General features: G+C 40.3%; 1 protein-coding gene across 1 annotated transcript; it reads right to left on the reverse strand.

Moving 5' to 3' along the window:
- Positions 1–1,235: 1,235 nt before the first annotated feature.
- Positions 1,236–16,854, reverse strand: alg6 (ALG6 alpha-1,3-glucosyltransferase). Its single transcript, XM_083969731.1, has 14 exons — positions 16,702–16,854; positions 16,297–16,381; positions 15,573–15,662; positions 15,349–15,437; positions 15,021–15,103; positions 14,477–14,541; positions 14,096–14,281; positions 12,902–13,037; positions 8,941–9,026; positions 7,498–7,582; positions 7,113–7,183; positions 5,851–5,919; positions 4,364–4,556; positions 1,236–1,705 (listed from the first exon to the last, which is right to left on the reverse strand). The coding sequence occupies exons 1-14, from the start codon at positions 16,781–16,783 to the stop codon at positions 1,508–1,510; spliced, it is 1,518 nt and encodes a 505-aa protein (XP_083825857.1). The 5' UTR covers positions 16,784–16,854; the 3' UTR covers positions 1,236–1,507.
- Positions 16,855–23,284: the final 6,430 nt, after the last annotated feature.

Raw genomic sequence — 23,284 nt, forward strand, 5'->3', positions numbered from 1 at the left:
TTAATATTTCATATTTCAATTCTGTTGTATTTGTTGTTTCCCTGCATTTTGTCATTTACTCCCATTCCGGCAAGTGAGATAAAGTAAATTCAGATTTTCCTCTGGCCTCACGTCATATACACCACGTGACGTAAAAGAGAACACCAGCGCCTCTCACCTCTAATTGGCCCCTTGTGCTTGTGTCCCATTGTAGCACCAGTTAACTCAGGTCTTAGGCTCCTATTTGTCCCCACGGCCCATTAGTGGCTACTGGCCCAGAGCCTCAGATGCACAGGCAACCCTCACTGACCTGATAACATTTATAGTTGTAATGGATTTTTTTATGCCTGTCATTAACTCGCTCAGAGATTGGAGAAAGAAATTGCTTGTACCTTTTTCTGTGGTATTTCAACTTTATAGCATTATGTTCAGATATGTCACCTTCCATCGTCTCTTTTTAAGGCCTCTCCTGTCACTGGTTTTGTTTTAAATGTGCAGGTCTTTTGTACAGGACCCCTGAAGTATCCAGGACTTGTAATTAATATTTAATGATGTTGAGTAAAAGCTTTGAAAGATATAATTTCTATCCAATTATTGGCTCTGTCTCTGCTAGACTGTTAGGGGGTGATTTAGAAGACTACTTGGTTAATGTAGACAGTTTATATGAAGCTGCTCCAAATCAAACCATTTAACAATGAGGCAATGAAACAGATTTTCACTTTAGATCATTGAGAATTTTTATTTATTTTCAGAAAAACTAACTTTGTACAAAATAACTTCAACGATGGATAAAAATATACAGTAGAAAACCGTAAAAAAAAAAAAAAGAATCCCCACATGATTAGATCATGAACAACCGTTACTAATAGACCTGAGCACAGTCCCATCACTAGTGAGCTTAATCAGGATCCCCACAGGAGGTACTGGTGGTGGACAAAATAACATGAACACCTCACAATATAACACCAACACCAACGCTTTCAACATCACAAACAACATAAAATCAGCACCTTCCCAACATGGTCTTAATAATAACATTACAACAGTTGTTCCTATTATTATGGCCACCTCCTATAGTTTGAGTCTACAGGCACTGGGCTATCTGAACTCAAATGTGTGAGTTGTACATTGCCAGTCTACTGCATGTTGACTTGTGATGTCCTGTATGGCAGAAGCAGCCTAGTATTAATGCTCCTAATATAATTCAGTTTATATGGCCTCTTTTCACATGAAACAGTTCATGTGGTTAGTGGAGGAATATTTTGAGTCATGGCTAAATTGAGTGACATTTTTATAATTTCCAAAAAATCATTTGGTCCAAACTGGAAAAATACCAAAACCAATACAAAAGGTTATTGGTGTCACAGCTTCTTTGAACCAGCACTTAGTGGTACAGTAAGTTTCCTTCCCACCAAAATGCCTTAACGAACACTTGTGCTGAAAGGCGTCATGCATGTTAAGAGGAGATTTGACTCTGGCTTTCCTGAAGCAAAATGAGTTCAAAACCTTGTTTGCTTTGGCATTATTATCAGTTGCTCTTCTTCTGGCTCTTTCTGCTGGGTGGCCCGCTGAACTGAACTATGTTGAAATATATAAATGTGCCCATAAAGTGCGCGAAAGCAGTGGTAGACACCAACACAGGAAACAAGTCTGGTAGATGTGGCGGTGGGGCCAGAGCTACGCTCGCGATGCTCAAACCGGCCATGACCGCTACGCTGATGTAGAACTGTAACAGACAGAGAGAGGATCATGTAAATCAAGGTCACAATAAAATGAATAACTGCTCAGCTTCTACTTTAGAGCTGCAATACAAGAAAACATCCCATAGTTCAAGGTCTTTTTATTAGCTTTTTCTAGATATATCAACTACATCGTGTCTTCATATAATAGACATTAAACAAGCTTTAAATGGCAATGCATTGTTAATTTTTTGATTTCAGGAAGTTCAAAAACATGCGTTGTGCAAAGGTTGTCTACCTGTGAAACCCTCAGAACTTCATTAAGTCCTGAGTTCTTCACTGACTTGCGTGGACTTGCAGTATATAGCAGGTCAGGAATCGTCATTAGGGACTGTCAGCTGATGACATTTCCACAGGTGATAAATTCTCTGACTCTTCAAACCCTCTAACACTCAACAACCATGGGCTCCTCTCCACTGCGTCTGACTCCGGATATGAAATTGATGCCAACCGATGCCGACGGAGAAGCCTTTGATGAAAAGAGCACCTTGCCAATAGTTATGCATGAGGGTGTAAATATTCTGCTTTGGGGTTGTGTGGCAGCACATGAAACACTGCACTACGGTGGCCCTGAGAGCTCAACTCACTGCAACTACTATGCAAGGACACGAATGTGCTACAAATTCAGAAAACAGCTGGCAACACCTGTGGTACAGAAGTGTTTCTGACGACACAAAATGTGACGGATCTGGCCCATTCTAACAACAGCTAACTGTTAGTTGCATCTGAAAATAAGGTGAGTTTTTTTTTTGTCTTTTTATAAAATCAATAATGCATGATTCGGATATTATTGCAATTATGGACTGCACTGTAATTGTAAAATATTGAGTGCGTAGGTTTTTGTGTCCCTGGAAACACACTTGTGAGTGTTGCAGAGCATGTGTTGTCTTTTTAACCAACAGGCTCATGTTTAAAGGGATAGTTCACCCAAAATTCAAATTTCACTCATTATCTACTCACCCTCATGTCAACTAATAGCTGTGAGAATTTTCAGAGTCTTCCGTTCCTTCTCTGAGTTACGGGGGGTCTGCGCAGCAGTATTTGTCCATATAATGGTTGTGAATGGACACCACGTTTCTTTGTCCAAAAAGACACACCAAAAAACATCCAAATACCTCCATGCTGCTCGTATGTAATGTCCCTCTTGTATTGAAGCCCCGACATGAGAAATTGTTCCGCCGGTCAGTGCAAATCACGTGAGATTTGCACTTACACAGGCAGAGCAGTGAACTGAGACACTGGGAGCTTCCACTACAAACAAGCTTAAAATATAGACTTATTTAATTTTTTTCGGAACAATTTCTCATTTCGGGGCTTCAATACAAGAGGGACATTACAGACGAGCAGTATGGAGGTATTTGGATGTTTTTTGGTGTGTCTTTTTGGACGAAGAAACGTGGTGTCCATTCACAACCATTATATGGACAAATACTGCTGCGCGGACCCCCCCGTAACTCAGAGAAGGAACGGAGGACTCTGAAAATTCTCACAGCTCTTAGTTGACATGAGGGTGAGTAGATAATGAGTGAAATTTGAATTTTGGGTGAACTATCCCTTTAATATCAGCTGGCTGAAAGGGTTTTTATCAAATTTCGACAAAATACGTAATTTGTCCAATGGTGCCTAAACTTTTGCAAACCATAGTGCAGCGTTGTACATTTTAAATAATGTGAGCATGACAATCTAGTAAATGGACCTTGAGCTATGATTATTTTGGCAAACTACTACTGCTTAGGTCAACAGTGATCTTATTAATGGTCGGTCACATATTGGCATTTGATCAAAACTATGACTTTAATCTGTAATGATACATAATCCATAGTTTCTGTTGGATGCCATCAGTTTTTGTTCTACTTTTAACAACCTGAGTGCCTTTACAAAGCGTGACTGATAAACTGAGACCTTTCACTGTTGTTAATGTAGAAAACTCTCATCATTAAAAGTAAATTATATTTGTATCAGCAGCTTCTAGTGATACTACAATTAGATTTTGTTTTGTTTTGTAAAACCACGTTCTTGTCCCGTCACAGAGTTGCAAACAGCAGTGATGTTGAGAGTGAGATCATTCGTCCGTGTGTTTGGGCTTTATGACCCGGGGGTAAGCTGGCGAGTAAGATGGAGGAACCACCTCGTGCCCACACCCGCCTTCGCCACACCGAACCCATGAAACCTTATCGCCGTCATCGGGGCTCGCTATTTATGCTGCTTGTGTAAATAAATATATCTAGGCAAACCTGTGTTAATGACACGCGCTATAAAAAGACACCTTCTCTTAATCTCTGACACCCTATCGGTGCCCCTGTCGCTAAGGGGCTGGCGTTGCAGCCACTTCAGACGCTGTGGAAACTTAAATAAGTGATAAATAATTCTTTGGCTGGCAGCGGCTTTCATCCCTGGACAGCTTACACAGCTTACAGTGGCACATGATCTTTATTTATACAGTTGGGTATATCTTCTCACACAGTTGCAATTTAGGGTCTAGTGCTACTTTCAAACTACAGGCCACCTGGGACCCTGGAGTCACCACCATTCGTCTAACAAATGCACCAGTTAGTCACTCAGCGTGTGTCTTTATCTGAAGCGAGAAAACACTTGTATATGTGTGGGCCGGTGGTCGTCCAAACCTATGGTTTAAAGATACTGACCTTCCATCTCACTATGCAGGCCAGGTCCATTTTGGGAAGCCAGAAGAACAGCTTGTGGTAGGCGCCCAGTCTCAGCTCTTCCTCTGAGCAGTGCTCCAGCGCAGACAGAAGGTAGATGCTGAAGTAGAGGAAGCCCAGCGAGGTCACGGCGTAAGGCACCAGCAGGCCGTCCTTCAGGAACAGAGGCAGCATGCTGCACAGAGGGACAAGGACGGGGACAATGGTCCATTTACAGTTTAGAGTTGGCGCATTTGACCAGGCACTATACGTACAGATAGAGCTACTGCAGACTGTCTCTTCCACTTTTAAATGCAAAGTGTAGCCGCAGCTTTGATCCACACTTTTTAATAGCGGTGACAAAAATCATTTATATCCTACTGTTGACTGGCAGCACACATGAAATAGATTTTCATAAACGTTCAACGGTGCATCATTAAGTTCAGTGTCATGTTTGGTGAGAGAGGAGCAACAGTAAACCGTGAAGCTTTTACTCAACAGGTCCAGACAAGCTTTATGTCCCTCGGGGAGAGAGAGAGAGGGAGAGAGAGACGGCTCTGACATTCATGCCAAGCTTATCTTAGTTTAGCAGAGCGGCATGGACAAGAACAACAGTTGACTCATAGTAAATCGCACTTCCACCAACCTTATGAAAACCTATCCACTCACAACAAACCACCCATTCTGATTTTTACTCCAACAATAACGCTCCATTCAGAAGATAAATGTCAAACATTTTGCGAAATACATACTTCTTCAATTTAAACAAGACTGGTTGCATTATGTCCTCTTAAAATTGCTATGCCGGTGCCTCCATTCAGCCAATTATGCAAACAAAAGATGTATTTTTTTTTTTTTAAATGGCAGACTCTGTGGAGGATGCAGATAATGTGTCCAAGTCAGACTGTACTGGGAAACAGCTACAGAATGACCTCCTGTCCCTACACAACGCACACTTAGACGGCAGGCATGCAGACTATGCCATGTAATCCCCAGATATCCTTATACTAAACCACACACACAACAATTAGTGCTGCCGGAAGAATTTAACAACAGCTGGTGAAAGTTAGATGGAGCATTTGCAGCACTACTTGTCTTTTCCATTCATGGTCCTTAGTTCAACCCACATCGCAGATCCACTCAGATTTTTAGGATTATTTCTACTGTGTTTTTTCATTGGATAGTTATGAGCAGCGGTGAGGGACAGAATGGAGCGAGAGACATTGTCTGAATGACACTACAAGGCTCATCTTCCTTGGAGTACACTCCCATATGGACAAAACACCTCTAATAAAGGCTTAAACTAAAAGGCTGAGGTGACGAGAGCAGAAAATGTTGTAACGAGCATGAATCCCAAACAAAAAGATTAATTCTCATTTAGATTGCGCACCAAAAAGTAAATGTATCTCTAATATAAACATCAATTAAGACATGTCTACACCCTTTATTTATTTATCTACCATCTGTGTTAAGTTACAATAGAGTCTCACCTGAATGTTGAGGCCTGAAGGAACCAAATAGCCATCAGGGGCAGGTCATTCAGCAGTAGGCAGCCAGGCCTAGAAAAGATCAAAGTTGATTGAGTCAATATTCAACACACGCTGCAGTAAATACAATGAAATAAGTCCATGTTAGGCCAAAGCCAGATTTGAGCCAATATCATGTGTGTATATTTAAGCTACTAACCGAATGGGAAGGCCACGTGAATCAGTTATTCACAAGAAGGTCAGAATATGTGACCGCACTGACGTGTTTGAGGCTGTAAAACCTCAAAATGCAACTTTTATTTTAGTTAAAGGTTCAACTTCAAAAATCGAGATCTCTTAATGTTTATAAATGTGTTTTTGAACGGCGTGGGTCTGTGCGGTAGACAGTCCTGCCATTAACTAAACCTGGTTGCCTGTGTCGGCGCTAGTTGTACACTCTGCTCCGAGGGGGGCACTTTCCACCGGTCCCCGAGCCCATAATTACAGCCAGTGCTCTTTGGCGATCCTGTTACAGCCCAATAATTGATCCTGCGCAAACAACGCCCCGAGCTGCCGCCTGCCATTCTTTCCTAATCCCTGGACATGCATTACTGATTGATTCCGGGGGACAGGTGGGAGATATAACTCAATAGTTAATAAAGCAACAATCTACCCTAATCTAGATTAATAGATGAGCCCAGATCTAGGAACCAAATCCCTCGCTGTTGAATCCATCCCAGGCTCCATTCTCTACCTACCTACAGCCGCCACAGCTTTATTCATATGGAGGTAAATGGGGATGAACGGCACACATGCACATCTTCCACTCACATGTGCAAGCAATGCATTTAGTCTGTTAAATATGACCCAACTGTGACACACACGACGGCACATACGATGACAACGGAAGCTGCGACGGCTGCTTTTGTGTCTGTGCTGCGCAGAGTGTGATGACAGAGGTGAATAACCTCTCAGTTAGCAAGTCTGTACTTAAATAGATTGTTCCCCTGCAACTCTGGCAGTGCGGCGGCAGAATGACGTCACTTTAACAAAGTGCACATGTACTCAACTTATTATCAATGTGCAGGACATAACTTAAGATTTGTGGTGGTGGGGGGGGTTGCGAGGCAAATGGCTCCTTTGTGAGTAGAAATTAAATCTATACTCATGAATATTTGAGAGATCACTGCGAGAGAGCAAAGTACCATTTACATTTGTTACCGTCCCCACTGTTACATGTGACAAAAACCTCAAGAAGTTATAACGGCTATCTTCTCTGTACTTACAAGGCAGCCAAGAGGATGGACTTCTCGTGGACTTGATAGGAGAAGAGGAAAAATGCCAGAGATGAATTGACCTAAAAATGGCAATGAGACAATCAATATAACAATTAATACTGTTAATATTTAACAGAATATTTTCAAATAAATGTAATTCGAGAAAAACTAGTCCATGAACATCAATAATGCACACATTATGATATATATTTTTAGAGAGGCTAAAATAAAGGTCTCAAATGAAAATGATCAAATTAAATATATAAAGTTTGAGCTGATAAATTATTAGCTGAAAAATAGATCTCGTCCCTCTATAAGAAAGAGGGTCAGTGGTTTTGTTCTGTAATCAGTAACAGTGGACAGGTTGGGGGGTAACCATGCCAAAAACACTCACCAAGGCCAGTTTAAACTGCCAGAAAGTGGGTTTAGTCAGAAGTCTGATGGAGGAGGGTAGAGCTGCCAGGATGGTGCAGGCAAAACTGGAAAAAACAATACGAACGTTCAGATCATCTCACATCAGTTAAGTGAACACATATTCTGAAAATCCCCAGTGAGAGAGGAAGTGGTAGTACAATAGAACAATATAACGCAGAAGACGTCATGTGAAGTCTGATGATGACAGCACACTCAAAATTGACCAAATACTGGCCCTGTCTTGAGGTTACCAGGCATTAGTTTAACCCTTCAATTGTCACCTGCTGGGGGGCAGAGGCACCGGAAGAGAGTGACTATGTGCGAGTGTGAATGTGCATAAATGTGCAGGGAGGTCGTGCAGCGAGTTAGCTCAAGGTGCGAGGGCAACAATGTGTCTGTAGGACCATTTGTGATAGAAAGCATCATGTGAACGTTGGTGATGGATAGAAATAGCAAGATAAAGAGACAGAGAGATTGCAGTAATAAAAGACTAGTCAGTGTAGTGTGTATGAAAGTGTGTGTGTGTGTGTGTGTTATGTGCGTGTTATGTGTAGGGCAGGGTTTTGTGGTCCGGAAGGACATGGATCACTTTTCACAGCTGATTCATTCTATGTACACAGTACACCCACACCAGAGCATTTAGCAATCCAACGCCTGTGCCAAAAAGACAAGAGTGTTTTTCATTTGTTTGAAATGCACAACAGTCAAAGAAGTCCAACTTGATCCCCGGACTTAGCAGTCTGGCAGAAACGTGTCCATGCTGCGAACATAGGACTCCTAAATTTAGCGGGCCGGGTTATTTAAGCAGGCTCCTCCATGACACAACTGCTGCATCGACTATTTCCCTCGCTGTGATTGCACAGGTCTTCAGCAGTTTTTGGTCGAAATAACGAATCGTATCCACAGACTTCCTCTAGGATATGTTGCGGGCTGCTTGCAGGCAGAGACACCGAAGGTTAAACGGAGGTGCCGGTGCTTAATGTTGTCTACGTGCGCTCGCCATTTATTTGTCTCCCCCTTCGCTTTCTATCACCCAATTTATAAGACAGGACAATAAATCATGTAATCCATCATGATAGTTTTGTAATAGCTTTGATTTACTCTGCTTCTATCTCTGAACATGACGCATGCTTTAGTAGTTCCTTGGGCAACTCAACCTCTTGTCATCACATTTCCAAAAACAGCTGTGACTTTATGTTCAGAAGTTCCTCACAAGATGTTTCCTTAAGGGATGATCTTATTTCCACTCCACTGGATCACAGTCTTCACTCCCTCGGGCTAGCACTGCTTTTCCCAGGAAATGGAAGGGAGTGAAAACAAAGAGAAGAACGATAGAAAACAAAAGTAGAAGGAAGAAACAAAAAAACAATGAAAGATAGGGGAAAGTGAAGTGAAGGCTTACTGGGACAGATAGAGGGATTACCTGAGGTAGAGCTGAGACTGACTGGGCAGAAGGGATCTGATCTTTATCAGGATGTTCAAGCTGCACCATGTGTTTGCCACCTTATCCTACACACACACACACACACACACACACACACACACACAAAAACAAAAAGAAACACTTTGTCAACCATGAAATGCGTTCGGGTGAATTTACATGGCACAAATATTCAACTCAATCATTAATTTTGAAGAGAAAGCAAATACGTGGCATTGCTTTAGGTAATTATTTCCCCACTGAAAGTGCAATAAAAATTCCTCAGTGAATTCCAGAGGGGGGGCTCTGTGTGGTACCCTCCATCGTAAATTTTCCTCCCTTGTCAGAAAAAGCATGGGACTTATTTGTAAACTTGGGGACACAAGGTCAAGTGTCAAACCAGAGTAGTTTCTGCATAAGCAGCAGATGCAGACCAACCACAGAGCACTGCTAAAAAAAAAAATACATGAGGCCAATATGTTGAATAATTGTCTATGAATTCATGCAGAGCAACAAAAAAATATTTAAATTATAAATAGTGAAAACTAGGACCGGGACAATAATAACAATAGCAACAAAATTATAACAATAACGATATGCCGATTATTTCATTTATCAATCACTTTTCTTTGTTTGAGAAATGACAGGAAGTAGTGAAAATCAATTTTCTTACGTCTTCAGAACTTGATCAGATTTGATCCGATCAAATACAATGATATGGGAAAAGGAAAATCAGCAATTTCTCAGATAAGATTTCGAGATAAAGTCTGAGAGATAAGAGATACATGACATTTTTGATTGATTAAAATCATCACTCAGCTTGATGATGAAACTGCTTCAGATCATTTTTAAATAATGAAAACATCACAACTGTTTCTTTCACGCTGAACTCTGCTTGTCGATATTGTTTTTATGAATAATCAGACAAATCTGATCTTTATGGTTGTAAATGATATAGATGGTATGTTACAACTTTAACGTCAGTCTCAAAGTACTTGTGGTCTTTAAGCTGTGAGATCAGATGAGGAGGGGCGCGCTGTGCGATTCAGTTGATTTAAGTGCTTAAGCAGTTGTGCAGGGATCAGATGATATTGAGGCCTGAGCCGCCACCGTGCGCCATGATATCACACAACATAGACGCGGCTCGCCTAGATCAGCTTCCAGCTTCACCAGTCCACTAGTGTGATGATGGTTTCTCGGTCTAGAAAGCCTATTTCTGGCCTCCTCCCCTCTCTCTCTCTCTCCTCTCCTGCTACAGCTGCTCGCTGCACAGCTGTGTGGATCTTAATGGCAGCCTAGTCAGCAGCACTGGGTCGTCCAGTGTTGTGTTGTCTCAGCCCCTTCCCTCTCCCTCTCTCTCTCTCTCTTCCTCGTGGCTCCAAATAACCACTGCGGGAATTTTCCTGGACACCGCCTGAAGGCAACATATGAACAAGGAGGGGGTCCCCATCGGCAAATGTAAGGGAGGGAGGGGAGGAGGGAGTAGAGGGGGCTCCTACACCTATAAGCTACCATGGAATTTCACAGGGAGAAGCATTTGGTGCCATTTTTGTGAGCAGACAAGCAACGTGAGACGTCAGAATGCAGCTCAGTGGGTAAACTTACAACTGCTCCCTCCCAGAAGCCGGCGGGACCACCAGTCACCAGCCCTCTGCTTCCCCACCACCCCTTCCCCCTTCTCTTCTCTTCTCACCCCTTGTACCCTTGTCCCAAAGCTTCTGCTTACGTGCACAATTTCACAATTAGTTCAGGACAACTCGCCCCAGGAGCCTCTTCGTGCTGTCGTCACAGGGGAGTATAGTGTCTCTCACACCCTGTGTATTATGTTTGCATCATTTCGTTGAACAAATACGGCCCGCCATCCGCTCCCCTGGTAGAATTTTCAATTACTTCTCACATCCATGACACCTTGTGGTGGGTGCCACCCCCGGGGGACCGGGACAAGAACGGGGGGTTAGAGGGTTTTAGAAAATGAGAACTGCAAACCTTGGCCTCTGAGCTGTCAGTCACACATCCCAACACACACACACACACAGTTACTTTACCTCCGCTTCTTCCGTGACAGCTTTAAACACCGGCCTCTCGCTCCGGAAATGTTTCAGATCTCTCTCTCTCACTGTTTGCTATCACTTTTCCTTTTTAATTAATATCATATTCCTGTTGCTCCTATTCTCACAGAGGCAGCATTTGAAATCTGTTTGTGCGCTATAAAGCGGTCCAACACATTTTCCTAAACGCTGTCCAAAGCAGTGGTCCCTGGCAGGCAACAGTTGTCAGATCTGCTCTGATACGCCTGGAAGTGTAGAGTTGGCCCCACTCATCAGTCCATACGGCTGCAACATGGCAGGGCTATGAAGTGCTGAAAATACCCAGCCATAAATTAGACAGATTTATCTATATCCTCCTACTGTACATCCTGAACCCCAACACCTCCCAGAGATAGAGTGAAACCGATCTCCTGACCTTTCACCATTTTATTCCACTGTTTTCTTTGATCCTGCAGGGTATCCATTTCCGACTGGCTAAGCACTGGAGGGGTGAAAAAGGGTGCTCATCATGCTGGGAGTATGGGACAACGTGTAAGGCACGAGGCGTGCTACGCAGGTTGCGGCCCGACCGAAGAAGTGGTCACAGCCTTGTGCTGTAAACTGTTCAAATCCCCGTGAAATGGGGGGGGATTGAACTTCTTGGAAATCTGTCATTTCCTAAAAAATAAAAAAGAAGCACTGACTCTCGACTGATCCCGCACAAAAAGGGTTAAACAAGAGTTACAGCATTACCAATAAATCCATCACCATGAAAACTATAATAACAAACAGCCTTTCTCTCTTTTTTAATTGGATTAAAATGAATGAGTCCTCACTGTGTTGTGTCTCTGAACAACATCCTGTTTCAACAGAAATTACATCAAATTAGGGAAAATAAAGATACCATTCATTGGCCTTTACACTGATATTTACCAAACACACTGACATTAAAAGGAACTAATTAACCAAAAACTGATGTCATCCCCCTCATCACCCCCACACACTCTGAAAATAACATGCATAGGGAAGATGTGAGAGGAGAGTGAAGACACGGCCTTTCTGTGCTGCAGTGCTTCAGTTTAATTTTGAGGACCTTTTGCTTTAATTTAAGGAACAGTACTCCACAACTCCACTTTAATTCAGAAAAAATATTATACTTTTTACTTGATTATAGTTAATTGACTGTACTTTACTTTGCATATTCGGATTATTATTACAAAATGTAGATGAAAAGATCAATGATAATGTATTATCATAGGTAAAGATGAGACTTTTATTGATCCCTGGGGGGAATTCATGAGCCAGCAGTCTATAAAACCTTTCAAGTTAGCCCTGTGTTTACCAGCTACAATAGTGAAATAATGTAGACTCAATACATCATTAATTATAATCCAATAATGTTATTAACATTATCTTGAGATGTGAGTGTTTTTACTTTTGGTTAATTTTAATGCAAACTGTAGTTTTATTTAGAAACTGTCTTATATGCAGAACATTATCATTTATTTTGGAAGCCATACAAATCATTCTTAGATTAATCAAATCAAAATGCCAAAGATTTATAAGTGAATGATAGTTATTAGGATTTTCATTATATTCTGATTGTTTAATTAAGGTCACATTTATTCATTAATTCTTTAGAAATTTCCCCCAACCAATCTCCTCGAGGGCAAGTGAGCTTCAGCAGAAACATGTGACCTGCATGGCCCTTCATTGTTTAGTCTTTATATTAATGATCTGTCAAGAGATTTTATCTTCTCCCATGTATTTCTTAAAATGACACATAAGATTGTAAGTACAGAAAGCTGCTGTTCTTACATGCCTGCATGGCCAGAGAACAATTTTTTGTGCTTATTTTTGAAAAATCGTTCATCGTCGGCGTCATCGTCAGCTGTGTGTTTACAGGTTAGGCTTTGATTTAAGAAGCTGCACCATACCTCAAATAGACCGCGAGCCACGGGAAAGATCCTGCTGGCCACCTGCACGGCCTGGCTGGGGTCAGACAGGAAGGGCAGCCAGCAGAGGGCAAAGGTCACCAACACTGTTACAGCAATTCTCACCAACAAGAACAGCCTACATGAAAGGGGTCACACAGAGACACGCGCTCAGATATAGAGAGAAATAATGAAAAAACGTGTTATTATCTATTTTTACTCTTGAAAAACAATATTGTGACAGTTTTTGTTACCACAATATCCAAAGATATATACATGTTGACATTAGCGTGTTGTGTTTGAGTGTGTCTATGTCTGCTGCGATTCCTCGAGGAATTAGTACACACTGTCTGCAAGTCCTAAATTTGGGGTTTGACCCTGGTGCTGAGGAATGTAGTGAAAGCCATGCATCAGCTGAAAGTCTTCAGTGTAGGTCAGGGTATCTTGTCAGCTGTAACTGTGAAGCTGCTGGTTAAGTTGCACACACAGGCATAGCTGAGGAGTTTGGGCATGGCGAGAGTGTCATCTGGACATATCTTCCCCCCGGCTCTTCTAATCCAGCTCTCCATTTGCTACTAAATGCCCTTGGTACATTGTTACTAGATAAACAAGACACTGGACACACTAGTAACAACATCCAATCTGATTACGTCAGTCATTCTGCGGCTCTCCTGAGGACACTGCTCACTTATAGACTGACATTACATACTGTATCTGATTTGAGCGCTCAGCTGACACTTCCATGTAGCGTGACAAAACAATATAAGCAATAAATACACAGTTGAATAATCTTATTTTTACGCTCTTGATTTTTTTTTTTTTTTTACGTTGTCCAGTGGGATTCTAGGCTGAGACATTTTTTAGATCAATATGGATCAGCAGGATTTACCAGAACAATGCATTTAACAGTCTTTGCTTTATTGAGACATGAAATATGATAATCACTGATTCACAAGAATCAAATGCCAGTATCTCAGTTCATAATTTCTTAAAAAGAAAAAAGGAAAAACTCTCAATTCTCTCATCTCTTGCTCTATTTCTTTGGCAACTGTTTTACCAGTGCGCTGTGGCTTGACCTTTGCCCAATATACTTTAATTTCTCACTGATTTAGTCATCCAGGAACTATGTCTTGCTGGTTGCTTGTTGCACACAGTAAAAAAAAGCAACTAGATACATACATAAATAAATGGACTTACCCTCTCCCCATTAGACCCAATTTGAAACATTTTCCCAGCAGGTAGCAGAAGAAAGGCAGCGCGTGATACAGCTCCATCTGTTTGTAGTTGAGAGCCAGGGAGAAGGCCATGGAGCCCGACACATCCCAGCCCAGACCCAGAGCCAGAATCCCCCACAGGGCAAAGCCCAGGCTCACTCCATTGTACCTGATACCATTAAGGTCAATACTGGACTGAAAGTGATTCAGAAAACAGTAGCTAATTTGACATCATCAGATTAGCTTTATAATCAAAATTTTCATATTTTATGTATATTGTCAATTAGGACCTTTTAAAGCAAATAGATACGATACCAATGACCACTATAGTAAGAGTAGAAATGCACTTATACATGAAGGATACTGGAAATGGCCGTAGTCAACGAGAATTAGTCCTGGGTAGAGCAGGAAGCACAACAGAGTGCAAACCTGGAGAAACAGAAAGAGCTGTTACCAGTTGGCAAACAAACATAACTAAATTTAATTGCCCATCTGCTCATTATTAGCCTCAGCAACAGGTGTAGTGATTGCGAATGATGCATCGGGGTTCATCTTCTTTATTATTTCTAGTTCAATACCAGTTTTCCAATGTGTTGACCAAAGGGCATGCTGGGATAAGCTGTTCAAGTTCTGTCTTTTTTTCAATCAATGACTGTTTGACATTGTATCTCAACACATTAGACATTTTCCCTCTAGACCAATTGAACTGTAAATGTAAACAGACCAAGTGAAATGCAGTAACTTGTGGGAAATATAATAACATTATTTTATCATATTATATCATGTTGCAATAATGACTTTATAATTCCTCAATTTTAGTGGACCAGTGCTGTAATTTGTTTGAATAAGGGTGGTTGAACTTTCATTACATCTAATAGTATTTTTCAACTAAAGACCCAGTGTGTTACCTTTTTCCTAGCGGATCCATCAGTCAGGTAGAAACAGTATAAAACCACAGCAGGGATGTATATCAACAAATCTGTTACCAGAACTGGAAAAGAAGAAGAACCACACGTTATCGTATGTATTTTTTCACGGAAATAACAGATTTTCACACATATGATTTGAAGTATCCATGTGTCATCTGAGCAGATGTAATTCATTTTGTACCGTTACTGCACAGTAAGTGAAGCACTGTAAGCGAATAACTTGCTGTTATTTTAAGGTTGAGGTAGACTAGGCATCGTCAGATAGTTGTGGTTGTTTTTCACTTTGTTTTTACTACGATTACTGTACCTGTAGTTCGCATGAAAACCTTGTGTTCTGGGCTTTCATAACCTCTGGATTTGTGGAGCTCCACCCATTCAGGGTTGATCATCTTGGCTCTGCAGGGACATTATGTCAACAAAGTATGCAATGCTTATATTGATCTTAAAGTCATATTCTCTTGGGAAATTAACCTGCTGCATACTAATTTTCAAGGAACACCTGTCTAGTGTGATCCAACTGAAATCACTCACACGTAAGCACAGATCCAACTGTGGTAGGCAGTAAGAGGAGGGTAGTCAAGGCCCCAGTAGTTCAAGTCGTTGTCAGTGGTATTAAAGTACCTGTAAGAGCACAAAGGTTACGTATATTTACTCTGAAACTGTCAGACAGGGGCACTTCCATAGATCTAAGTCTCATTGATCGCCTTCCCTCCCTTTTTGATCCCACATCAAACTTGTAAAAAAAAAAAAAAAAAAAAGGTAATTAATTTTCTATCAATTAAATTGCACATTAGCTGACTAATCAGTTAAGGTCTATTTGTGTATTTGCTGTGTATTTTTATTTGTAACAAAGAATTACAGTATATTACAGGTCACCTTATATGCTTTGTATACAAAAATCTCAGGCTGAAGTAACTCGTACATAAGCTGTCCATAATAGTAAGCAATTGCAGTAGGCCTACAGTGAAAAGTATTTTCCTCTGAACTGCTGTGGAGTAAAAGCATAAAGTAGCATAAAAACACGTGACAGCAGATACTGAATATGAGATAGCCTAAGTTACCTGTCCCACCTTCATAAAGATTATTCTGTTATGGTCTTAGAGCAGTATTGATAATGTTATGTGATAGTTTTACACTAAAATCATGAAGGAAGTGTTTTATTAAACTGCTTTACAGTGTACATGGCTGTGATTTTACTCTAGTTACCACAAGCCATTTATAAACAAGTTAATCACAAATGAAGCTTCAGACTGACCATTCCTGCAGTGGGAGGTTGTAGGTCACCTCCTGCCAGTGCCTTTGAGCTTCATAGTCGCCAAACATGGGAGTTTTCCCCGCCCCTGGAGGGGAAAAAAACAAAACAGACAGGCATTCACAGCTTTCAGTCTGATGAATGAACATGACAGCAAGGCAGAAACAAACACACACACACACACACACACCACCAGACTGACACCAAAAGCTATTTGAGCCCGTGACTGCATGCTAACCGCTAACGGTAGCCCCCCTGCTAAAATTACAACAACTTTCTGTCTGTAGTTTATTTTAAAACATTTTTTAAAAAAGACCCTCCTCTGGGATAAGACAGTGGTTAATCCAGGAAGACAGTTGTAACTCAGTGGATGTAGCACGTTGACATCAAGCTCCACAGACTTCCTACCTGAATAGGAATTTAACGAGACTCCCCATCTCACAACAATGCCCAACAAAACACAGAGTGATACGAGGCTCCACGTTTGCATCGCTACGCCGGCAGAAACGAGCCTTTTTTGGAGGAAAAATAAACGATAAAATCCTGCTCATTGAAACTGTTTTCAGATTCTGTTTACATTTCCTGTATACGTCATCTATCTAGGCTTCGTTTCACCCTCTCATTGGTCAGTATTCGCTGACGTAGGCGCTGCAAGTTGAGAGGCGTTCGCGGACGTTTGGGAAAAAGGGAAAACGTCCCTTCATTGTAATTGTCGACTCGAGACAGACTAATAACGTAATATTTTCGTGTTACTGCAGATTGAATTACAGTTACTTTTAGACAGTAAATGTGTGGTTGTGTTGCCGGTAGTTGTCGTCAATTTCTGTTTACGGTTACAATTTAAAAGGAAAGGACATCCCAAATTCCCAGCTACAGCGAATGTATCTTCCGCTGAGATGAGATTTGATGAGAATTGATAGACATCAAGCATCATTAAAAGTAAATTTCTTCTGTATTTTGACATGTACTTGTTGAGCCTGAGGTAGCAGCGTGCCTCTCGTTTGGTAGCATCATACCGCTGCCGAGAAGGCTTAATAATATAATAACAAAATTGGCTAATAACATAATACAGAGTGTGGACCAAAGTGGATAAATGAATCAATGACAGGAGATTTTCAGTCTTCCATTAGAGCAAGTAAATATCTCCTGTTTCGTGGTCCCTCGGTTATGATATTAGTATCACAACGCTACCCGTTATCTGTCAGTCAAAGCTTAGCAATAAAAATTAATCACTTTGACTCCAGTGCACAGGGCACATTTATACCAGCCTAGACTTGTTTGAGACATCCAAATGTGGTCATATGTGCAAATATATGAACGATACATTTATAAAAACACAAAGATGTTATTTAACATAAAAAAATTAGTGGGTTCCAAAACTTTTTATGGAAATTAGGGGCAACTATCTGGGTGATTGAGCTCATTAAAGAAGCAAAATCCCTTAAAATCAAATGTAGGCTTGATTATAAGATCTGAAAAGGAAACCTATAGGCTATTATAATTTAACAAATATTTACCTTTAAAGCTTAAGTAGTGTAATGTCACCTGTTTCTTCATTTTGTGGGAGCTGAACATCCGGTTGTCTCCTGTGTAAGTAGTTTGTTGTATCCTTCTGTACACAGATGTAGCCTATGTGTGGTTGTAACAGCTCCCCCTTGCCCTCTTTTCACAGTCTAAATCTCAGCCTGGGGGCATTTTCTCCTCTGTGACCTTTTCTTCTGTTGACACCATCGTCTTTGTTCCCAAGGTGTTGGGGATTTGTTGGGTGAGACTCGTTCCTTGTGGTTCCGGCATCAATTATGCATAAATAATAATAACCTCGGACAACTGCTGATTTGCAATGACACTTTCATTACAACGGCAGCAGCCTATAACTCACGAGTACCCATTAGTTATTAATGCCTGGCCACACCAGCTTTACTTTGTCATTTATTGCTTCATCTCTATGCCTTTTTAAATATTCAGTAACTGCTGTACCTACATTTACTGTCTGTGATCCCCGCCCAGGAGAAGGCTATAGCTTGTGGCGGTGGAGGATGACCTAGTTATTATGGAGGCCTGGGCCTTGCTTGCAATGCCATTGTTGTCTATCATTGCTTCAGTCACGTTTGCTACAGCAAGTCCAAGTTGATCTTTTCTGCTCTTTTGTCACATGTTTCATAGTCAACATGAGGACAAATAAAGACCTAGGCTATAATAAGAAGCTTTTCTCTTGAAAAATGACATGTGCGTCATCATATTATCCTATGATTTACTTGGAAGTACAGTCTGCATTTAGTTTATTGGGAAATACAAGTCCTGCCGCCATCCCATCCACTGTGGATATTCAATGTGAGGAAGAATATTTTACCGTCAGCTCTGTTTGAGGCTTTTGCCCTTTCTCACTCAAAGGTCACAGGTAACACATGAACTCCTTTCCTCACAGAAATGTCTTCAACCGCATGTTTATGGTTGCAAGTGGACCTCCTCTGCTTCAGGAGCAAGTGCATGCATTTTCGCATGGTGTCACACCAAATGTGGTGCTTTGATAATGTAAGAGACATGAATAATTAAAAAAAACTGAAACATGACAGGACATATCATAACTAAACATTTAAAAATTACATATAAATTAGACTTTTTTAGGGATCGCTCTGCTGCACTCACTCGGACAAACATCACAAATGTCGTTATTTGTCTTTCCCAAACCAATGAGTGATTATTTGACCTTTGCTTATTATTGCATGGGTGAGATTCTGAGATTTATAGTCTGATAATCAAACTTTAAAAACCCAGATAAAGGACTATTGTCAACCTTTACAACCACTCAAGCATGTAAACTCCTTAGGCTTCCAGAGCTTTGATACTATTTTATGTCAAATAATCAAATCAGGGCCTTTGGGTATAAGATGCTTCAATTACAACTGTGATGGACTGCTTTGATTTGGTCTGATTATTTGCATGAGATTGTGTCATTAGAGTAAAAATAATCGCATTAAGGCATTAAGCTGTATGAAATCACATAAGTTTGATCACTGTATTTTTGCAAACAGCTGAATTTGACCTGTTTTTCACTGGGCTTCTGGTGTGCTGAGGCACTGTCTTTATGTGCCTTCATCAGGTCAAGAGTAAACCATGAACACTTTGACTTCACTGGTAATTGGGAAACTGAGGCCTCAACAAAACATAACATTCAGTATCTCTAATAATTAAAACTCATTTTATCAAACTGAATAACATTAAGAAATCTCAAAATAACAACAGAGAAATGTTGGCCTTCAGCGCACAGTGATAGCCATTGTGGAGGAGGTCATGTTTGCCCTCTGCCAATGCCACACCAAACCAAATCATTTTACTGCACATCTGTGTCCTGCTTTTTGTGGCTCTCCATATCGCCCCATGTTGTTAAACTTCTCCCCTGTTTCCCTGTGACATTTTCAGGCAAAACAACCTAAACACAACCTAAACTATTTTTCCAACAATTTGGGAGATATAGATAGATAGGAAAGAAAATAGAAGGGCTCGCACACCAAAGGGCTCCTTCCTTCCTTTTTTATCCAACAATTTGGGACAAATTAACCTGAACATTGCATCTACATGTATTTGAAGGCAGGTACATAAACTCCATCCCTCCATTACGAGTTTACGTAACTCCACTGATATGATGACGCACAAACCAACAGACAGTTGTGGTTTTGCTACATTCACTTATGCGAAAATACACCCGAGCATTGTAACAAAAATCATATTAAAAGTTCCAACAAAATAAATTATATTATTTTTATTTTTTAAATGCTTGATGTGTTAATATCTTGTTAATTTACACACCGTTTATAGCACGAGCTGCGTGTCAGCCCGCACGCGAGCTCACTTTGTGGTAAAATAAGTCGACAATCAAACACGCGGTGAAGACTTATAATGTTATAGACTGTAAGGCTGTCTCTGGAGACTAATATAGACTGTCTGCTGCTGTGTGGGAACCACGGTCCATGCAGGCTTTTCTCCACCTGTGCACACGCACGTGCAGCTGCATAGGTCATTATAGAGTGGGTGCGCGCGCGTGAGTGAGACTGTTCGCTCTTATAACGCGTCCAGTCAGCGACTTGTATTGTTTATGATATAATAACAAGAAAAGTTTAAAAACCGGTGCTTGTTTATGATACAACAGTTTCCAGCGGGGTGAAAGTCTCGAGGCCTACAGCAGCTGTGTGGACGGACTGAAGAGCTGCACAAATAAATCAGCATAAATATGAACTTGTTTGGACGGAAATATTAGGCTATTATTATTAGGCCTATTATTAAATATCAGTCTCTATTACATTATTTCAAAAACGCCACTATCATCCTTTTTCATAACATCTTTAAACACGCTGTCAGTTTGATATTCTAATATTTTTTCCAATCAGCCTAATCTGTTTTTTTCCCCTCAACGTTGTATTTTCTCGTCATCTGTGACTGAAACCTGAAATTAGATCCGGATTAATATCAGCAATTTTATGTATCCGTGCTTTAAAGATGAATATTCATAGCAGACACCTTCTGTATGAAGCTTTGAGGGTGTGGACATATTTTGATTATGGGAAATTTGGGCCAAAATATTTACCAACCCTGTCGGACATCATTATGAGAGGAAAAGATTAATTAACGATTAAAACCAGATTATCATTTAGTGTTTGTTTTTTTCCTTATGTATTCAGGTGTATTGACTCTTGTAAGATGTAGCCTATTCAATGTAAAATGCAGGGAAAAAATAAAACTTTGGCTAATTACTGCGTTCACGTGTGAGAGAGAGGGTCTTCCTAAATATTTCCTCTGATTTGTGATCTCCTTAATGAAGAGCCAGAGGTGTCAGTTAACGCCCCCTAGCGGCCTGAGCCTGAGCCCCGTCTCCTCCGAGGTGTTGTCAGCCTGCGGTATCACCGGGTGCGACACCACACACACACACACACACACACACACACACACACACACATACATACACACACTCTCTCTCTCTCTCTCACTCTCACACACACTCACACACTCACTGAGACATCACAGGGAGGCTGCTTGTAAGCGGAGCCTGCTTGAGCATTTCCACCGGAGGCTCTCCTCCTCCTCCAGTGAGACATTCATGAGGCTCTCCTCACTCGCTCGGACGCTGCTTTGTGGAGGCTGAACCTTGATCTGCAAACACACATGCCTCACACATGCTCCAGGGGAAATCACAGCAGCAGCACAGATGAAAATAACTGACATTAGTGCTATAAATGTGTTAACTAAGCGCGTGACTGCTCATTACAAATATTAGATTTTAATTTTTTCTGGATGTCATTTAGACTACACACCAAAAGAGACTCTCGTACCTTATATAAACATTTTCCTTTTCCTCATAACACCTGAGAACAAAATAACACTATCGAACTGTTTCCTGAAACTCACCTCTATGGGTGCCGGGATGTTTCTTTCACATCCACTTTAACTGTATTTTAAAGTGAGAATGTGAATATTAAACTTCTTCAATTTCCAGAGATAGAAAAAGATATAGGCTATAATGATAGTGATGATTAAAAAAAGAAAGAAAAAAAAGCCAATTACAGACCCTGTAATTTCTACATTATTTATTTTCTCTGTTTTGTTATATGTTTCGATTAGAGACGGCAGCTATAATGATGTGACAAATTTTGTTATTTTTTTTTGCACAATAAGCATCATATAGAAGCTATGTGCCGGGCTACAATTAATAATAATGATAATCATATAGACTAATAATAATGATGATGGTAACAGCCCAGTAATAATGGTAATGATGAATGTGTTCAGTAGAAATGCCAGGGTGACATTGGAGAAGCCTTTTGCATCATCAGCACCTTCTTCGGTGTCTGAGAGTGAATTGAAGCAGAGAGAGAGGCTCCTTTCTCTTTCCCATGGGGATCAGATAAATATAGCGCCTATAGCCCCCTCACACACACACAGTCACATACACTCACACACACACCATTTGCTGTTTGTGTAAAAGTGATTAGCCTGACACAACTGCGAAACTGTTACCTTTATAGTAGCCAAGCCGCAGAATATCATGTAAAACGACACGCGCAGTGATGTAATGGTAAATTAAAAGGTGTCTAAACTGTGACCTCTATAGTCAGGGGATCAAACAACTACCAGTGCACTTTAAAACAATTAGAATATTTGTATTATCTGCATCTATATGATCAGCCTAGTTTACACCGGTTTGTCTTCACATCCAGAATATGCCTTCAGTCAGATTAATGTGTTTAAAACCTGTAAATGTAATGTCACACAATGTTTAGGTTCAAAGATCAAACATTTTCTGCCTTTAACGTGATATTTTCTAGGATATATATTATTTAAATATTAAATGTATAAAAACATGGATGTGTATGTTTTTTCCCCTATCGTTATTTTTATTATCACCTTTGGCAGCACGTCTAATTGTATTCACAAATTGACTTCAGAGTTGTGATTCATGAGTTTTTAAAGAGTCTGATAATGAAGAGTTAATGTGGTTGACTTGAGCTGTAGCCGTAACAATATAATTGCCTATTGTTTGTTTGTTATTTGACAAATGTAATTAGAATATCAAGTTATTATTATAAAACTATTATAAACAGATATAAAAATGTCAAATATAACTTTTAAAATTAGACATTATGAATGTTTTTAACCTTTAAATTATTAAGTTAATATTAGAACTAATGTGGGCTGATAAATACTGTTTCACTTTAATATTTGTGGTCACAATTACTACATTCAGATGTTTTTTAAATACCTGTATCGTGAGAAATATCACGTAACAACAAACCCCATTAAATCTATCAAACATTATTTAAAATGTTAATAATGAAAATCTGATTTGATTTCTTTCTTAAATTTATTTACAAATAAATTCAGTTTACAACACAATAGAGCTACATAGAATTACATATATTTGATTTTTTTTATTATAAACAGTCTATTATTTTTTTCAGAGCTTTTTTTGTGTCTTGTATGAAAAGGAAGCCAAAAAATG

Source organism: Trachurus trachurus (assembly GCF_905171665.1).
Source record: "Trachurus trachurus genome assembly, chromosome: 4".
Taxonomy (NCBI): Eukaryota; Metazoa; Chordata; class Actinopteri; order Carangiformes; family Carangidae; genus Trachurus; species Trachurus trachurus.